The sequence below is a fragment of the Nyctereutes procyonoides genome, unplaced genomic scaffold (genome assembly GCF_905146905.1).
Source record: "Nyctereutes procyonoides isolate TBG_1078 unplaced genomic scaffold, NYPRO_anot_genome, whole genome shotgun sequence".
NCBI lineage: Eukaryota > Metazoa > Chordata > Mammalia > Carnivora > Canidae > Nyctereutes > Nyctereutes procyonoides.
Window position 1 is genome coordinate 2,628,714 of NW_026575139.1, and position 19,856 is coordinate 2,648,569.

Sequence of the window (19,856 nt, forward strand, 5' to 3'; positions counted from 1 at the left end):
TCAGTAGGGAGCTCTGCCCCTCCCCCCACCTGCTTTCAAATAAATATATCTTAAAAAAAATCTCAACACAAAAAAGGAATTCAGAGGAATTTAATGTAATGGGATTTGACAACAAGACTGTAAACTTTCAGAAGTCAAATTTCTAGAGCATCAGAAGCCTCACCTGCATTGAAACACAACTAAAGGGGAATGACAAGGGAAGTCACCCTGTTTGGGACTAATCACATATCATGTACCTTTGACTCTGAAAATAACATTCTTCCAGAACATTACTGAAAGACCTTTTTCGGGCACCTGGGTGGCTCAGTCAGCATGCTGCTCAGCGGTGAGCCTGCTTCTCCCTCTGTCCCTCTGTCCCCCACCCCAACTAGTGTGCGCTCTCTCCTCTCTCTCTCTCTCTCTCCCTCTCTCGCAAAAATAAATAAAATAAAAAAAAGAGAAAGACCTTTTTCGAAAGTGTTAACAAGGGTGGGGAGGGAGGGAGGGATGTAAGCAGGCGCTGACCTCCTGTTTAGTGGAGCAGACTGGACCCAAGGGAGCTGCAGGATGAGCACAGGGACCAGCGAGGCGGGGAGGTGGTGCCTGTGATCAGCTTACTAGGTGCTTTTACACAGTCTGTAAGTGGGACGCGGTACATGCATACTCCAGGATTATTGATGACGCTAATTTCTTCAGGCTGGTGAAAAGGCAAGCCAACTGGGAGATGAGAAAAGGCTAGCTAAGTGGGGGAGGGAGAGAGAAACAGATACGCTTCAAGATGAACCAACAACCAAGTAATACAGCGGAAGGGGAAAAAAAGTGTGGTTAAGATGCTGGGCTCTGAAGTCTATCTAGAAAAGGGGTGACAACTTGTGGGGAGCCTCGCAAGGCTCCAGGCACCATTTTAACACTTCATCTGCATGGGTTCCTCTTACCCTCATAAAACCCAGGGAGGCAGGGCATCGCATTCCCATTTCCAGGCACAGAGTGAGTCAGCCTGCCCAGGACGGCTCCGCCAGCCAGCGCTGGGGTGTGGGGTGGGGAGCCCGGGGCACCCCGCCTCTCATGTTCAGAGGGAACCCTGGTTTTCTCTGCGTGTGTGCCTTAAAGGCTGTTATGCTTTAAAAGACCAATAAAAGTGCCAATAAACGTCCAAAAAGGTGTACACCCCCAAAACACCGTCTGGTAGGATGGTGCTGCTGTCTGCAGCCGCTAGGAGTCAGCAACTGGGCCCGCTGGCACCCGGCGCCGGGCTGCAGGGCCTCGACGCTGCCCCGCCCGGGACGGCCGATCCCTCACCCGAAGAGTCCACCAACGGCCACGGATTTGTCAACTGGCATAAAGGTTAAAAGGAGGAAAAGCCGGAACTTGAACATAAAGACCACTGCTCACTGTTTAGGAAACAATTTCTGAATAATTACACCTCCTTTGTGCATTTTCCCTAAAGCTGAACATCTTAAGGATACCTCGTAACATTATGGAAAAGTTTATACCTCCACAGAAGCTTGTATACCCGCTTCCCTAGATTCAACAGTTGTTTGTATTTTAGCGTACTTGCTTTACGGAGTTTTTCTGTGTATTATTTCAAGAAAGCTACAGAGCTCATCACACTGCACGCCTCAATAATCCCACCTCTGGTCCCCAAGGAGGAGGACAGTCCCTACAACAGGACCACACCTTTACTGCGCCCAAAACTAATTCCGCAGCATTCCATGTCATTCTGCACTCGACCTTCTCCGACTGTGCCCAAAATGTCCTCCACAGGTTTTTGTTTTTAATTTTTTAGAACAAAGATCTGATAATATATTCATTTGTTGTATTTGTAACAATTTGTCTCTTGATTTATGGACAATTTAAGGACCCAAACCAAAACCAGACTTCACCCGCTATCTATAGTTCGCTGTCCTCATGGGCTCTGGTCAGTGTCCTTCCAAGATTAAAAGACTTTCCTTTAAGTACATTAGTGAGAGAAAACCGATCACCCCATTTTTGAGTTCATGGCATCTCCACATCCTTGGTGGGACTATCTCCATCTGGTAGGGAAGAGGTTTCCTCCGAAGCCAGGCCCAGCAGAGAGTGGTTACCTGCGTCCACTTTTTAAATCAGGTACCTTGTACAGCTTCTCGTGAGCCTGACAAGTACTATCTGATCAAGTAATTAGCTAAAAAACACACCGAATAAACACCATCTGGATGATCCTTCAGAGAAACAGCTTTTTATTTTCAACCCGCCAACAGTGAATGCTTTCACACTCGCGATGATGCTAGAGGTCATGGGAAATATCCAGCTGGCCGTGCCCTTCCTCAGGATACTTATGATCCGTGGAGGAGGCAAGAAAACGAAGCTCACAGTCAACACCTGGCAGACTAGGTGGTGAATCAGGACAGCAGGGAGGGGGATGATCACACTGAGTGGACGAGAGCCATGCAGCAAGCTCTCACGTGGACCTGAGATGAACTCTGAACTCCAGACACTCGAATATATTACGCTGGGGACAACAGTAACAATCAGAAGGCGCATGTGATGTGGAAGCTTCATGATTATCTCTCAACACCTGGATGTGGGGCAGAGGGGAGAGCATGATCTGAGACTCTGATTCCTTCATTCTCTGTGGCCCGGGCCTTGCACTCTCCATAAATGCTGCCTCCCCTCCTAGGACGGCCACTAGCAGCAGCTTGGGGACATGTAGCTGGCACCATGGGCAGGGCCCCCCCCCCCCCCCACCCCCCGACTCGGCCTTACAGGCTGGCGACCTTGGGGACGGGAGACACTGGCACGTGTCCTGCTCACCTCCCAGGCAGGAATGCTGGCAGGAACCACTCCGTGTTCTCGAAAAGCACCACTCTGCAACTGTATCTGACGTATGGGACCAGAAGCCAGATGAGGAGGAGGATGTACCCCAACCACTCAGCCCGTGAGGAGTCTGTCCTCTTCCAAGGCTTAAAAACACACACCCTTTTCTTGACTGTCAACCTCGTGTCTTTTTCTCTCATTCTTCCTATTTTAGTGAGAGAATTCTGGGAGTTTAGCTTTTGCTGTAAGGCAAGAGTCACGGTCAGAAAACTCTTAGGAGATGTCACACCCAAGTTGGAGGGAAGACTAATTAAGAAAAGGTGTGCAGACTTGATGCAAACACCCCCACCCCAAGGGAGCTAGTTACTTTGGTTACCTTCCCGGCACCCTGGGGAGTACGCGAGAAACATCTTTACATACAGGATCACTACAGGTAAGCTTTAAAGGTGTACTTCTAAAAAGCTGCTTCAGAGAGCAGCACAGGTGCACAAAATAGAGATGTCTGTGAAGTAAAACTCCTGAGCTGACCGATGCGCTGTGCAGAGAGGTTCACCGTCTGAGCTTTTGGGAGGTCTTTTATCTTTGGTCGCCACTGAAACGTCTGGGGAGTGTGGGGCTGCTGGGTACCGTCCTCGTCCTCACGGTGTGGTGTTTGCTGTCATCCCGTCACACGCGAGTGTCCGACGTCTGGCCGGCCACCTGCATGGTGCAGCCGTGCTGGCTAAGCCACGGGATTGAGCTGGACTTCCTCGCTGCCGCTGGCACATTTTACTCGTGAGAAAACAAACTCTTCTGCAGTCAGACCTCAACGTCCCAGGAAAAATGGGTTTCCACGAAAGGAATAACTGGCTCCTGAGCTCCCCACCGGGCCACGGCTGTCTCTCAGTCCTTCAAAGCCAGACTCCTCAACCGAGGGAGTTTACGAACAACTAGAACAAGATGCAAGCAGTTAACTCTCCTGAGGCCAGAGTAACGCAGCTGGAGAAGGGTCAAGAGCTCTCTCTTCTCTTGCCATTAACAGCATTTTGGCTTGGCTATTCTCGCCTTAAACCTGATTCTGGAAGTAACACGTTTTACTACACGAAAACCCACAGAATGGTCAAAACTCACGGAACGGTCAAGAATGGGGGGGTCGGCAAACTGGGTCCCAAGGGCCAAATCTGGCTTGCCACCTGTTTTTGTAAATAAAGCTTTCCTGGAACACAGGCGTGCCTATTCACTTACTTACTGCCTATGCCTGCTTTCACGGCCAAAAAGATTTATTTACAGGCACACCTCATTTTATTGCGCCTCGCAGATACTGAGTTTTTAAACTGAAGGTTGGTGGCACCCTTGTGTTAGGCAGGTCTGGGGGCACCATTTTTCCAACAGCATTTTGCTCACTTTGTGTCTCTGTGGCCTAGTTTGAGAGATTCTCGCAGGACGCCGAACTTTCTCATTATTACTATATCTGTTATGGTGATCTGTGATCACAGCCTTCTGGGAGCTCGGACAATGGTTAGCATTGCTTTAGCAATGAAGTATTTTTAAATTAAGGTATGTACACTGGTTTTTTTCCTGCCGTGGTGCCACCGGACACTTAATGGACCAGAGCAGGGTGTAAACATAACTTTTATAGGCACTGGGAAACCAAAAACTTCATTAGATTTGATTTAATGTGACACCAGCTTTCCTGCAGTGGTCTGGAACAGAACCTGCAACGTCTCCAAGGTTCGCTTGTCCTATCCAGCCCTTTTTGGAAAAAGTGTCGATCCCAGGCTAGAGCTGTGCTGCCAAGTACAGGAGCCACTAGACATGAGTGTCTATTTAAAGTTGAAGTAGCTATAATGAAATAAACCCAAAAATCCAGTTTCTGAGTTGCACGAGCCGCATTTTAAGTGCTCCACGGTCACACGCGGCAGGGGCCCCCGCAGTGGCCAGCAGAGAGAACACTGCCACCAACACAGGCAGTTCTCTTGGATGGCACTAGAGGATCAGGATTTAAGTCATCGAGCTAAATTTACAGGCTTTCAGTTCAGGTGACGTTCTCTCCTACAGACAGAAAAGTTTATATAAATTTCAATTTCAACCTTATGTTCCTCTCACACTTGAACTTTTTTTTTTTATATAAGCTAATTCACTGTATGAATTGCAAACTCTAGATTATTTAATAGGAGATAACTATCCAGCCAGCTGGGACCTACTGATCAGTTTAGAGGTGTACGGATGTTTTTGTTTACTTGACTGTGCCACCCTGCTGGGGGCTGTAGACCCCCAAGGCTGGGCCACAGTGCTGGCTTGCTGCGTGTCCTGAATTGAGGACCTGCTTCGCACGGTGTGGCAGGGAACTGACAAATTTTTGTAAAATAAATGAAGAAATGAGCCCTGGGCACAGAACTGTCACACACAAGAGGCCGATGAAACAGATGAAAGTTGATAAGGTGCTGGGAAAAACCGCAAGTATAATCCTGTGACAAAAGGTTCTACAAACTGCCAAAGTTTCTATTTAAAAATAAGTTGGTTTATTATTTTTTTTAATTATTTTTTAAAGATGCCAAAGAAAACAGCACAACTGCCTGGCCTCTGGATTCTGGCCTGACCACGTGTGGGCTGTGTGACCTTGGAAGGTCATTTACCCTTCAGTGTGGAAGACCCCTCCTCCCTAAATGGGAACCTCAGCGCACCGGCAGAGGGGGTGGCCCTCAGTGTCGCCCCCTCCTGGACGCCGCCTCTCCCCAGCAGCAGCGCATCAGTCCCTGCTACCCTGCATCTGCGCATCAGCCCACTTGCCCAGAGTTAGCGCTCGTGTGTCCCCCTCCAGCACCAGGGCCCCTGGGTAGTGGTGCTGCTGGTGGTGGGCCTCCCTGCAAAATCCTGGGCTCTGGGGTGGGGCTGTGCTTCTCAGTCACGGATACTGACCCTCAGCACTGGACACGCACGCAGGACAGCGGCTGACGGGATGTTTAATCGGTCAGGACTCTGAAAACCAGTATGAGCAAAACAAATCTTGCCAAACTGCACACTAACATGCTTGCTCTAAAAACTGGTGAGGGGTAAACAAAGAGTTTTTCAGGTTTTGAAATTAAAAATCACTCCCCTGTTGGAATGAAAAGTTACCGTTTGGTCCCTACAAGTTACCCGGCCTCTTAAAAACTTGTCTCTTTCAGGTTAGTACACTCCACTACTTTTTCCCTTCACGGTTCGATAGCAAGCAACCAATGGCTCAACCAAAGGCAAAAAATCCAACCTGGCTATAATAAAGCCTTGGTTTAAGCAAACAAACAAATCAGCGTGCTATAATAGGTCATAAAGCCAAATGATTCCACTTCAGAATAAAGTTAGTTCAAAAAATGGCTAGTTCCATCACTGCCTAATAAAATCAGAAAAAAAAAACTCACAAAAAATCTTTTATAAGATACCTTAAAACCGTAAAAAAGTATTTTACATGTAATAAAGTCATCTTATTACTGACTCGTCAGTATTTAAGAACGAACTCAAACCTAAACACGATCACATTTTTATTTTTACCCGTTTGGTTCCTGCCATTAAAATATCTGCAGGCTGTCTGTGGTCACCACGGGCTCCCTCCTGGACACACGCTATAAAATGATGAATGCGTAGCCCAACCTACAAGTTGCTCGCTGTGGGTATTAATTTTCACCAGCTTTATTAAAGAGGGTTTGGAGAGCAAAGCAACACCCATTTTCTTCCAACAGATTGAGTATGCGTACGGTTTATCTTCCCTGGATACACCCTACGATCTGAAAAATCTTGTCCGGCATTTTAGTCACACGGACTATTAGTCACCTAGAGATGCTGCCCCCACCCTTCCTGAACGCGGGTCCTCAGAGGAGATTCTGACAGTGACAACTGTTTTGTCAGGGCGGAGCTGTGACATTACACATTTTAAGGTGATCTGATAAAGCTTAACATCCATTTTCCTGTCTCTCTCGATTGTGAACAAATTTTTTTTTATATGACACAGGTTTCAAAATACCAACTCGGAGCAAGTATACTACTACCCCGGGATGCACACTTTAATATAATCATTATTTAAAAAAATTATTATTAATCACCCCGGTAATTGCGTTTTTCAGCTACATCTTGAGCCCAAATTTCGTATGAACTACAAGAAGCGAGATGTATGTGCACACCGAGAACTTGTTGCCATTTTAAGATTTAAAGTCAAGCGTCACGCAGAGCCTACCGAAATGCAAAATATTTCCCACTAGTCCGCGAACCCGCTAACGTCTGAGAAATCGTGACCCACAATAGATCTCTGTCTCGCGAAGCTTGAGCCTATTTCTCCTTGAGGCTCCGCAGCAGGGATGCAAACAATCCTTTGAAAAAGCAAGTTCTCCTCCGGATTATCTCTGCATATTTTCCGACGGCGATCCATCTTTATTACAGAGATGTGCCCCCGATGAAACGTTTGCAGCGTCGAGCGGCACAGATGCAACAGAAACTCGGCGGACGGACAACTTGGCCAGGCGCTGCCGCCCGCCTCTCCTTCCCACCTCCACCCAATACCTTCCCCGGGCAGTGACTTCACATCCTTTGACATCAGCACGGCTCCGAAAGGGGGATGGGAGAGCGAGCAGAAAGCAGAAAAACCAGCTTTGAACTATGCGTGCAAGGCCTCTCTCAAGGCTCCGATCGTGCGAGGCGTTCGGGGGAGGCCGGACCGCGGTGACACAGCCCCCCTCCCGCGGCCGGGTCTGCAGCGCCGGGAAGGCTGGGCCGCGGGGACTTCCTGGCCCTCTCCTCGGAAGCACAATAGCCATTTATTAACTAAGCACGGGAGGTTCCGATTCAGCGAAACGCACAATAACTTACCTCGGATATGGAGAAGGGCCACGGGCTGGAAAGGCCCGTTGGAGTTCGCCGCGTCCACCACCATCCTGCTGCCCGCTTTATTACATGTCCACATCTAGACTCCAGCGGGAAAGGCAATGTACTCCTTAAGGCAAGAAAGCAGCCTCCATTTTAGTTTAAAAAAAAAGACAAACTGAAGCTCTCTGCAGCTGGAGGGAACTGGCTGCCCCGTGATGTCAGCAGGCACGGGGCTCGCTGATTGGCCGGAAGCTGCAACTTAAAATGACACTAAAAAAACTGCAAATGGAGAGAGCGCCCTGCTCGGCTGTCAGTGTGCGCGGCTCCCGGCCCCGGGCTCCCGGCTCTCGCCTCCCGCAGGCTCCGCTCCCCGCCAACCTGCAGCCCGAGAGCCCATCTCCGAGGGTGCGGGGTTGAGGCTGGGGACCCCCCTCCCCAACCCCTACTCCGCCGGACCGGGAGCGGCCGGTGGCGCGAGCCGCAGGACCTCCAGCGCCGGCGCCCCGGGCCGGCCCCCCAAAGTCAGGGGCGCCTCCTTCCCGCCAGCTGCCCCCGGCTCCAGGTGCTCCCACATCCCGAGCGGAGCTAGCACGCGGGCAACCTGGCCTCGTGCTGTTTAAGCAAAGGGCTGTCCAAACATTATGCAATCCCAGATCGCCACTGCGGACTCGAGCTCAGCCCCTCCTGTTGCCGAGTAATGAGCTGATCCTCAAATGCCAGTTTTTCTCGAGATCTAGGGTTTTCATTGGGAAAACTTAGTCAAAAAATTACACGGGGCACGAAAGCTTCCTTAAGTTGAATACCTAGAAAGCGCTACAGATTAAAGGCAGTTAAGAGAGAGCCATAAAATGAGATGGCAGTGTTCATTTTTGTATCTCAAAGACGTCAACACATTACATACTCTTAAGTTTTTAGAGATTTTAAGTACGTTTAAAATCTCTAAGCTAAAAAAGGATATTTCCCGTATTTTTATGGGGCTACTTGTAAAAGCTACAATTCAGATCTTTGTTTCTTACCCTCGAGAAGAGTTCGTGTAAAAAGCTATTATGAGAAAGACACTTCTGGAGTATGAAGAGGGGATCAAAGAGGTGATCCCCTAACAAAAAGAAGCATCAAATAAACTACAGGAAAAGTCCTCTGGCAGATACAACTGTAAACAAATTCCTCACTTCTTGACACACACGACTAAGTCTGTCCAAAACCCATCTCTTTTCACGCGGTCTCATACAACTCCTTTGTGTGAACAAGAACGCAAAAGCCCCCTGGTTCCCACACCTCATTCACAATAGTAAGCAGCACCTGACGTGCACGTGAGGTTAGCAGTTACACCTGTGGGCTGGCTCAGCGTACATTTCCAGGAATGACTGAACCACTACAATGGCTCAGTAAGGCCCCCTCACCGGCAAGAAGGTAGTTTTTCCAATATGCATCAATACCGATCACGAGAATAAATAAGTAAAAGCCAACTAAATCCCACCCCGGCCTCCCTCCTTCACAGAGCTGAAGGATGCTGCTGGATTCTAGAACTGGCCACGCAATTATCTACAACAGGCAATGGGGACCAGTCCTGTGGACCCTTGGCCTGTACACACACTTGGCCTCACCCCTGCCTGCCTCCTCTGCTAGTCCAACAAAAACTGCCTGTGCTTTCAGTCAGATAATGTTCAGTCTGGATTTCAGTTCTGGCCGTTGATCCTCTGGTCTTGTCAGATGGAGGAGAGGACGGCTCCCTTAGGATCACCACCACCTTCTCATTCAGACTGATGCCCGATGAGCTCAGACAGGTCTGCAATTAGGAACGAGGGGGCTTGATTAAGGGGTCCGGGGCAGATGCTTCCCGCAGATCTGTACTTTAAAAAGACAGTCTCTCTCTATCTCTCATAAATAAATAAAATCTTAAAAAAAAAAAAAAAGGGATTCCTGGGTGGCTCAGTGGTTTGGTGCCTGGCTTCAACCCAGGGTGTGATCCTGGAGACCCGCGATCGAGTCCCGTGTTGGGCTCCCTGCATGGGGCCTGCTTCTCCCTCTGCCTGTGTCTCTGCCTTGTGCATACTCTCTTTTTCTAATAAATAAATAAAATCTTTAAAAAAAATAAAAAAACAGAGACCTGCCCTCAAATAATTTGCTATATCATACAGGATGAGAATGGGTAATGCGCCTGTCCCAAGACTGTGCTGATGATCTAAAATGAAGAGATGAGGGGGAAAGACTCCTAAAATCTTTCCATAAAATATACAGATTAGAAGTCAACGAACAAGTGAAGACATTCCTTGATGTATTTTTCCTAATGATTTCAAAGGATCTAAACTTTATTAGTGATTTCCCTCTATGCTCTTTTGAAGTCTTGTCCATATAAAGTGATTCTTTAAAGAACTCAAGTTCTGTGCTCTGGAAATCAGTCATGAAACACATCCTAAATATAAATAAGCAAACAAACAAATAAGTAATATGGAGAGAGGAAAAAAACACTTGAACAAATACACAGAAGGCAGACTCCTGGACTGAAGTATAAATACTATAAACATGCTGGTGTTAATTTTTCCCCAAATTGATTGGCAGGTTTAAGGCAATTCTGGTCAAAATCTGGTCGGGTCTCTTTATTTTCCTGTCCAGAAATTTTTTTCTTGACAAAAACAATTTTAAAGTTCCCCTGGAAAAATAAAAAGCAAGAGAATGAGATAACTTGTGAGAAAGGCTAGTCCCACCCACTGGAAAGCTTGTGAATTCCTGCCTGTGGGATGAGGGCCTAAGAGGAGGTCAGGTCCGTGGGACAAAGCTACAGCCCCCAGAGTGGGAAGCATATGCATCCAAGTGTGTTATTACGACAAAGAAAGACTCCCAAATCAGTGGAAAGGGGACAATTAGATAACCGGTTGGCTATGTGGGAATAAGCGAATTTAAGTCTTTGCACCAAAATAAAATTTGAGAGGAGTTAAATAAAAAAACCAAACAAATCCAAATCACCCTGTAAATCCCTAAGGCTTTCAGAAGAGGAGTATCAAGAAAATAGGACATTTAAAAACTATGGAAAAACCCTTAATGGATATTGCTCACATTAAAAAATTTACAAATTTCTGATGTTCCCTCCAAAAAACCAGAGTAAATAGAACTGCTATAAATATAAGGAATTAATAACACACTAGAGTTGATTATAAAAAAACGAGTCCTTGATGCTGAAATGATTCAGTTCACAAAAGAACTATAACCGATCATAATTGTATAAAGAAGTATTTCTCTACCTATCAAATCAACAGTAATTTTAACAAATGGTAGTTACTCAACGCTGGTAAAGGCACGTTGTGACCCTGCCAACAAATCTGTAAGTTGTTTTGATCCTTTCGGAATTAAAATAATCTGGCAAGATGGATCAAGATTCTTTAAGTAATTCTACTCCTGGGAATCTATTCTAGAAATGTTTCTATTCTAGAAACATAGTAGTAGAGTGTAGCATCACATTTTAATATTTGTTAAATTGGGCTAAAATACACATTTTATAAAATTCACCATCTTAACCACTTTTAAGTGTATAGCTCAGTGGTATTAAGTACACTTAAGTCGTTGGGCAGCCACTGCCACCGTCCATCCACAGAGCTCTCTTTATCCTGCAAAACTGACACTCTGTCCCCATTAAATACTAATTCCCCAGCACCCCACCCCTATTCTACTTCTGTGTCTGGGGATCTGCATCCAAGCAGATTCAGGCAGGATTTTTCCTGTGGCAGCCTTACCTCACTGGGTGTAACATCCTCAAGGTCCCTGCCACAGCAGGTGTCAGCATCTTCCTTTGTAAGGCTGAGTAATATTCCGTTGTGTGAATGTGCTGTTCCATTCATCCGCAGATGGCCATTCGGGCTGCCTCTGCCTTCGGGCTACCGTGAATAAAGCCGCTATAACATGGGTGCGCAAGTATCTATTTTAAGTCCCTGCTTTCAGTTCCTTGGGGCACACACCCAGAAGTGAAAATGCTGGAACATATGGCATTTCTATGTTTAACTCTCTGAGGAACTGCCATGATTTTTCCCACAGCAGTAGGATCACTTTTGCACTCCCACCAACAGTGCACAGGGCTCCAATTTCTCCATATCCTCGCCAACACTGGTTGTTTTCTGCTGTTTTTTTTTCTTTGATAGTAGGCAGACTAACAGATGTGAAGTAGTATCTCAATATGATTTTGTTTAGCATGTTCCTAACGATTGGTGATGCTGATTATGTTTTCATCTGCTTGCTGGCTTTGTGTATGTCTTCTTTGGAGAATGTTTCTTTGGGTCCTTTGCCCATTTTTGAATCTGGTTTTCTTGTCGTTGAGTTATAGGAGTTCTTTATATATTCTGGATATTAATCCCTTCTCAGATAAATGACCCTTATTTCCCCCATTCTTCAGAATGCCTTTTCACCTCATTGATTATGTTTTTTGATGCACAGAAATTTTAAGTTTTGATGTTGTTCAACTATTTGTACTTTCATTGCCTGTGCTTTTGGTGTCATTTTGAAGAAATCATGAGCAAATTCAATTTAATGAAGCTTTTCTTCTAACAGCTTGTATTCTCAGCTCTTATATTTAGGTTTTTGATCCACTTTAAGTTACTTTATTTTTTTTAAAGACTATACTTATTTATTTTAGAGAGAGATAGAAAGAGATAGTATGAATGGAGGGAGGGGTAGAGAGAGAATCTCAAGCAGACTCCTCGCTGAGCACAGAGCCCGATGGGGGGCTCGATCCCATGACCCCAAGATCATGACCTGAGCCAAAACCAAGAGTCCAAAGCTCAACCGACTGAGTTACCCAGGTGTCCCTGAGTTACTCTTTGTGTATGGTGTGAGGTAGGAGTCCAACTTCATTCTGAACATCTGGTTCTTCTAGGGCTATTTGTTGGAAAGACTGTCCTTCCCCCACTGAGTGGGTGGCACCCTTATTGAAAATCATGTGACCGTCTATGTGAGGGTTTATTTCCAGGCTCTCCAGTCTACTCTGTATTGGTATATATGCCTGTCTTTATGCTGGTATCACAACTGTTTTGATTACTGTGGCTTTGCAGGAAGTTTTAAAATCAGAAAATTTAAGACTTCCAAGTGTGGTGTTCTTTTTCAAGACTGCTTTGGCCATCAGGGGTCCCTGGAGATACCATGTAAATTTTAGGATGGATTTTCCACTTCTGGAAAAAACACTGTTAGGATTTTGATAAGCCTAGCAATATGGTCTTCCAGTCCACAAACACAGACGTTTGTCCAGTGACTGGCATTGTCTTTCAGCGTCTTGAAGTAGTGTACAAAATACAAGTCTTTTACCTCCTTGGCTAATTCATAATTTTTTTTTGGAGAGCATCAAATTTTTATTTATGATTCTAAAATACCAGAAACCACCTAAATGTCAAAGGGATGATCCTACTCAATGAAATATTACACATCCACCAAAAATCTTTATAAGTATATAAAATGAAAATAACTGAAAAGGGCAGTGTGTAAGTTTCAAAAATAGCATGATCCATAAAAAGAAACACTCCCCAAACAACAGCAGCAGTCACTGTTGAATGTTATGGCAACGGGTGGTTTTTATTCCTGAAACTTCTGTGTATTTTTCAGTACTGCTAAAATCAGCATATAATACTTTGATAAAAATGACAAGTAACAGTTTTTAAAAAGACATCCAAATGAAGTTACCACAAGGAGGAACCCTCAACAAACACTGCCCCTTGGGTGTAGGTGAAGAATCAAGAAGGGTCTGTGATGGGAAGGATGTATGATCCCCAAAGGTTTGTTCACTGTGATACATCTATGACCTCATGTACGTAAAAACACACCATCAAAAACTGGCCTAAGTTGGGCAGGACAAATTGAACCAACAAACTAGAGGATGTGGAGTCCCTGTCTCAAAGATTCAGTCATGGACTAGTTAATTTTTCCCACCACATCTGCCACCTTTGCTTGAATTCTGTACACACACAAGCTATCAGGGTTCAACCAGTCCCCGGAGTACTGTCTTCACTGATGAAGCAAGCACTCAGTGGATGCTCCCAGAAGAGGCTACTACTGCAGCCACACCCCTGTCACTGGGCTGCAAGTTTTTGCCACCTTGCATTACCCTGGGATGGTTCTCTTTCCTCACTTGGAAAAGGAGGTATATGTGATATTCCATCTCCTCGGTTGTTAGGAGGCATAAATGTCACAGATGGAGTATACCACCCTGCTGTGGTGAGGGGCAGAGCTTGGGAGGGAGTGGCTCCAGCCATTAGAGGTGTCATGCTGGAAACCACCCGAAGAACATTGGCCTCTACCAATGGTGCTTCAGAAAGATCTCCAGGCTGCAGTGGGATCTCTGCTTAGACTTAGACCCTCACCCCTACCCCCACCCCCACCGCAGAAGCCTTCCTACTTCCCACCCCACGCCACAGACTCTCTCCTCTGGCCAGCTCCCAGATGGTGCCTGGCACACAGCATGTGCACCACCAAATATACTGAATGATGGACAAATCAAGCAGCAACACTTATTCTGATGTTCCCAAACCCCCTTACTACTCTTTAAACCTCTTCCCTGTAGCACATATCCAAAATGGACATGTCACATAGTTGCCTGGATAGTAACACTTCCCGTCTCCTGGGCACACAATGCCTGTCCCACTGTGCCCTCCAGTACCACCTGTGATGGGCCCCCCTGCTTTCCAGGATGGCCTCAAACCGGGCTCCTGATTCTCCAGCGATGACCGCCCCCCTCCCCTTTCCTGCTGCTGCAGCTGTGCCACCAAGAGCCTGAGCTAATGCCGAGGGGGGAAAGGCACCTTTCTGGGCTCAGGGCGGTGTGCCTTCCAGAATAGAAGGCCGGCAAACAGACCCACTGTTCCCCGTGCACTTTCCCATCAGAGATGCAAATGCAAGCAACTTTGTGCTGCACCAAAGTGAAGGTTTTAAAAGGAATTACTCTTTATTCTCTGGTCCCTCTGTCACTTTGTTTTGGTCTTTATTTAAAAGCAAACTGCCTGTAAATACATCCCACTGATTTTATTTCTGATTTAGCATTTCTGAATAAAACTTTCCAGTTTTCATTTCTAAATTTGGCGTAAGGTTTTTATTTTTCATCTCCCAGCAATTTTGTAGGCAAATTAAATCTGCTCATATTTTAGTGGAGAAGTTTTATAGTTTCTTTCGTTAAAAGAAAGTTGTTTTTGAACCTAGAGAGCCATGGCGCCGTCACAGCAAAGCAAGGCCTCTGTTCTGACCAGCACTATTTTTTTTTAACTGGAAACTGCATGAGCACGGGTGATGTATGTTTTGTTGGGTAAGAGAGCTAACCTAAAACATTTGGCTTCACTTAGAGTTTAAAATAGACTTTTTCCTTAGGCAGATCAAAGATACCTAACATTCAGCTGTGTTCAAAGGTTGCCAGGGAACTTCTGCTTGCCAAAAGCAAGGACAAAGGGACAGGCGCTTGTGGGCCTGTCGCCCTGCAGATCCGAGAGTCCTGCGAGTAGAGGCGTGGCCGGGCTGGTCCCCAGGGAAGGCTGGCGGGGGTGAGTGGAGTAGACCAAGTAAAACTCACCCCCAGTGCTTGCTGGGCTTCTCCCCACAGCTGGGCTGGAAAGCTTTAAAGCAGAGCAAGTGTTCACAGCCCTTCCTTGTTCCAAGAAGGCAGGGCGCCCACACAAGGTGTCTCTAGCACACGTGACATATCAAGGTGCTCTCACGTCAGCTATTAATAACAAACCTCCTCTACACAGAAGAATCTGAGGTGGAGGAGCGGTGAGGCCATGGCAGTTCTCTGGAAACAGAAGGGCGTGTGGAAGGAGCAGTCGGAGGGCCTGGAGGGCTCTCCACTCCTCCCGTAGAGCGCATCTCCATCCTTGGCAGATGCTCCAAAACAGACATGTGAGCAGCTCTGCCCTTGGTGGCACTTCACCCAAGAGCACCACTTGTGGCACCTCCTGCCACCTGAGTGTCCATCGGCAGACAGATGGATACACTCAAAGTGGTCTAGCCATACGATGGAATATTATTCAGCCTTAAAAAGGAAGAAATCCCATCACTGGCTACAGCAAGGATGATCCTTGAGGACATTATGCTGAGAGAGATAAGCCAGAGCCAGCAGGACAAATTCTGCATGATCCCAATTCCTGGAGGAGTTGAAATCAGAGAGCCAGAAAGTAGAATGGCAGGTGCGGGGCTGGGGGAGGGTGATGGGAGGCACCGGAGGCACTGTTTACCAGGGACAGGGCTTAGTTGGGGATGAAGAGATAGTGGTGATGGGCATACGGCACTGGGAACATACTTAATGCCACTGAAATGCACACTTAGGAGTGGCTATGATGACAGATACTACACTATGCAGATTTTGCCACAATTGCATGCATAGATAAGGCAGGCTCGAGCCAGGTGGTGCAGGACACATCGGTGTGGGCAGAAGCAGCAGGGCACGGCGGCTGCCTCTGAGGTTGGCAGAGCACAGAGGAAAACCGGGTGCTGAGGGTGACAGAGGATGGCCCTTCCAAGGAATGGCATGTGTGTGCGGTCATGAGCCGAATGCGAGGTGCCGTGAGAAATCGAGGTGAGGTGTGGGCGAGGCCTGAGCCAGGCACGAAGTGTGAGAATACAGCTGGCAGCTGGAAGCAGATGCCCAGGTTCTGCCCCGGGGCGGCTGCAGAGGCCTTAGCCTGAGCCTTGTGTAAAAGCCGCGTCTGTGGCCCAGGGAGAGCAGACAGGAGAGCAAGGTCTCGGGAGGACCGGGCTGGCCGATGTGGCATCAGCTCTGGGTTATGCACACGAGTGGCCCTGGTGGCGTCTCTGCTGCCCAGCTGCAGTCAGAAGGTAGCCAAGAGAAGCCTGAGTCGGGAAAGCACAGTGGATCTGGGTCTGCTGGCTCCTGGAGGGCAAGGGCCACCTCTGGCCGTTGTCATTGTCCTGACCACCTCCCCATGCTCCAGACAACCTGGATGGTCAGGAAATATTTGCTGTGAACTGGCACCGGGGGCCATTTCCTCTGTCATGGTGCGCAGCCAGGAGCAGACACAGAAATCCAAGCATAGGGCAGAAGACGGGAGTGATGAGAGCAGTTTCTCAGGCCACCAGAACTAGGGCAGGCACTCTGGCAGCTGCTCTTACTCCATTGTTATAATTCTGCAACTAACGGCCAAGAGGCAAAGCTCCCCTAAATACATGCACAATTCATGTTTAGGCAGTAAAAATGACCTGTAAGGCCAAACTTTCAACTGTATCAGAAAATGAACTGTTATGAATAAGGCTGAAGTATTGCATTTTCACTAAAGGAGGGCAAGAGATGTAAGATTTTAACTGCCATTCAAAACCCAAGTTTTAAGAATTCACAATAATAACGTAGCAACTTCTTTCACAAAAGCCCAAGTGCTTAGCAACACCAAATTTCTGCCCCAAGGTTTCCAGCCAATTGCTGTTAAGTCCTAGTTGTTCCTTTACGACCTGACTCCTCCCAGGCTCTTTTCCATCAGGAGAATGGCCCCAAGAAACAAACTGGGCAACTGATTTACCCCTCCTACACATCACCCAAAGCATCACCCTTCAATTAGCATCTGCTTCTACCATGAGGAAGGGACTAACTCAGGAGGCTCTCTAAATGCAAAAGGCCGAAGACTACATTCAGCCTTACTGTTAAATGAGTAAAATAGGAAATGCTACTTTCCACTTAACAAATGACTCAGGTGTTAAATGACCCCGGTCTGGAAAAGGTGTGACAGGACTGGTGTCTCATCTGCTCTGGGTAGAGTGTGTACAGTGCCACCTCTCTGGACAGTATCTGGGCAGTATCTCTCAGGGATTGTGAAAACACACAGGCTCTGATCCAGTACTTCCTTTCTGAGCCCACCTTAAGAAAAGGTTTAAAGATGTGAACAACAATGAAAGGTTTACGTTATGCCACAATCTATACAGACTTAAAACCAAGGTTTCACCACACAATGGAATAACACAATCGTTAAAAAAAAAAAAATCCTGCTTCTACTTCCATTAAAGTCAGAAACAAGACAAACATGCCTGCTTGCACCACCACCTATAACGCCTTAGTGGAGTTTTCAGCCAGTTCAAGAGGAAGACACTAGAGGTACAAGAATTAGGAACAAAAATGTGAGGCCATCTTTAAGCACAGATCTAATTAGATACCTGGAACAATCAAAAGAAATCAATGGAAAAACTACTGCAAAGAATAAGATAATTCAGTAAGAAAGCGGAGGTGAAAGCAAGATACAGAAATCAACAGCCTTCCTAAAAATAATTAACTATTCAGAAGACACAACAGCAACAATAACAGAATATCTAGGTGTAAAACTTAATAAGCAATGTGCAAAACCCACACAAGGGAAACTTTAAAACACCCAAAGAGAAATGAAAGTGGCCTTCACATAGCACACTCTTAGGCCAAAGGATGAAAACATTCTCAAGGTGCCAATCCTTCCTGCACATTTAAAAAATGTGATAGGATCCAGATAAAAGCACAACCACTTTTTCTGCAATGAAATGAGCCAATTCAAAGTTCCTGCTGTTTGTAATAATATCAGCATTATTGTTGTGAATTATTTTAATAGGATACAGCAATAATTATGTCAATGATGTCAGAAAGCAAGATTTGCAGTGTAAAAGAGATAAAACTGAAAATTCAAGAATCATCTGAAAACACCATAATGAAAACTGAATTGAAAATGTCAATATGAATGTATAACTAATACATATTTATACTTATATTCCATCTCCCTCCATTGACAGCACCTAAAAGCAACACCAGTCCAATAGCAACAAGCACCCTTAGTACCCAGATTTTGGTCTCTAAAATCAGGTCCCACTGAAAGGAATCAGGGCTTGTTGAAAATAGCTGGTTCCAAGTCTGGGGCAAGGAAGGTACAAAATGAGGCTGGGGGACATCTTACTGTGTTAGAAATCAAGGAATCAAAAATAAATGTGTCCGTGTCAAAAAATACACAGAAGAGAGCCTCAAGAATACCCAATGGTTGAAGTTATGCAGCCACACATCAGAAAAACAGTAATTTTAGTTGGCTGAAGCACACTGAAATCAATGAAATACCTAAGTCCATAATGATATTCAAAAAAAAGAAAACCAGAAAAAAATCTCTAGTTTTCACCAGTTGAGGGAAAGTCTAACTCGAATGCAGAGCATTACACCTGTTCTGACTTTCCGTAGGAACTGTATGTCAAGATAACCAAGTATCTCCAGTTGGTAAGAAACAGCTCTGCTTTCAGAAGAATGCCAGATTAAATGTTAACTCTCTAGTGACACTGCTGACTCAAGCAAGGACTGTCTCATGGTATACATGGCATTAGCACACGGCTGGTGGGGAACAGACCTTGCAGATCGCCATCAGTACTTCGGGACAGCCTAGTCACAGGGGGAAGCATCGTGGTCTGATGGAGAGATCAACCTATCATTACCCTAACACGGTGTAGAATCTGGCATCACTTATGACAGTCACCAGATCGAACAATTATCCTGCACTACCACCAACATCTCCCGGGTTATACAGTAACACGTCTGATGTATTCCATCCAAAAAAGACTTCTATTTACAGGAACTGCAGGGAATAAGCGGGATATTTTACATGACAACCGGCCTGACTAATTTAACAAGTCATAATAAACTAGTGCTGCGACTTACAACATTCCCAGACTGCTAGCGAACCAGGTATCTGGTAGAAGGAGCAAAAACAAATCCCTATTGAAGAAGATACTTTCATTTTAGATTTTAACTTATTTTAAATAGTTGAGTACAATGACCAGCATATACTAGAAAATAGTCAGGTACTCAAGGAAATAAGACAACACAAGCACACTGTGATAAGGATGATAATACCATGTGACACAGAACTCGAAGTAGCTGTGCTTACTGCACCCCCAGAAATGGCAAGCGTGATCTGCGACAGAACAGGAAAACATGAGAAAGTCATACTGCAGATTAAAAATGTAACTGCAATAAATGGAAAAGGATATGAGATGAAAAAGCTCAACAAAGGGGACTTCAGCACATGCTAGGCAGACCTGAAGATTCCCAGCAAGGTAACAGAAATTAAGCATGGTGCTCAGAGATTCTGACAGCAGCTCAGCAAGGCAATTTTATATCTACTGGCCGTAATAATACAAAAAGGCTGCATTTTACATTTCATTTGTATAGTTATTCATTTTCACGGTATTTTATAGAAGTATCAGTCCATGAAGGGTTGAAAATCAAGAAAAAAAAAGCTTGGTCCTTCATCAGAGATAATGTGAGACTCTCTCAATGGGAACATAGCATGGGAAGTCACAAAAAGTGA

At 45.9% G+C, this 19,856-nt stretch overlaps 1 protein-coding gene across 8 annotated transcripts in view; it reads right to left on the minus strand.

Annotated features, from left to right (window-relative positions):
* The window catches only part of PPP2R5C (protein phosphatase 2 regulatory subunit B'gamma), a 122,277-nt gene that overhangs the window by 86,153 nt on the left and 16,268 nt on the right, over nucleotides 1-19,856 (minus strand). For 2 of the 8 annotated variants that reach the window (XM_055304087.1, XM_055304088.1), the window contains exon 1: nucleotides 7,588-7,808. The exons of 5 other annotated variants lie outside the window; for them this stretch is intronic. In XM_055304087.1, the coding sequence (XP_055160062.1) occupies nucleotides 7,588-7,681 (94 nt within the window). In that variant the 5' untranslated portion in view covers nucleotides 7,682-7,808. Of the gene's footprint in view, nucleotides 1-7,587; nucleotides 7,813-19,856 lie in introns of those variants that run through there. One more of the 8 variants, XM_055304085.1, reaches the window with a different exon arrangement.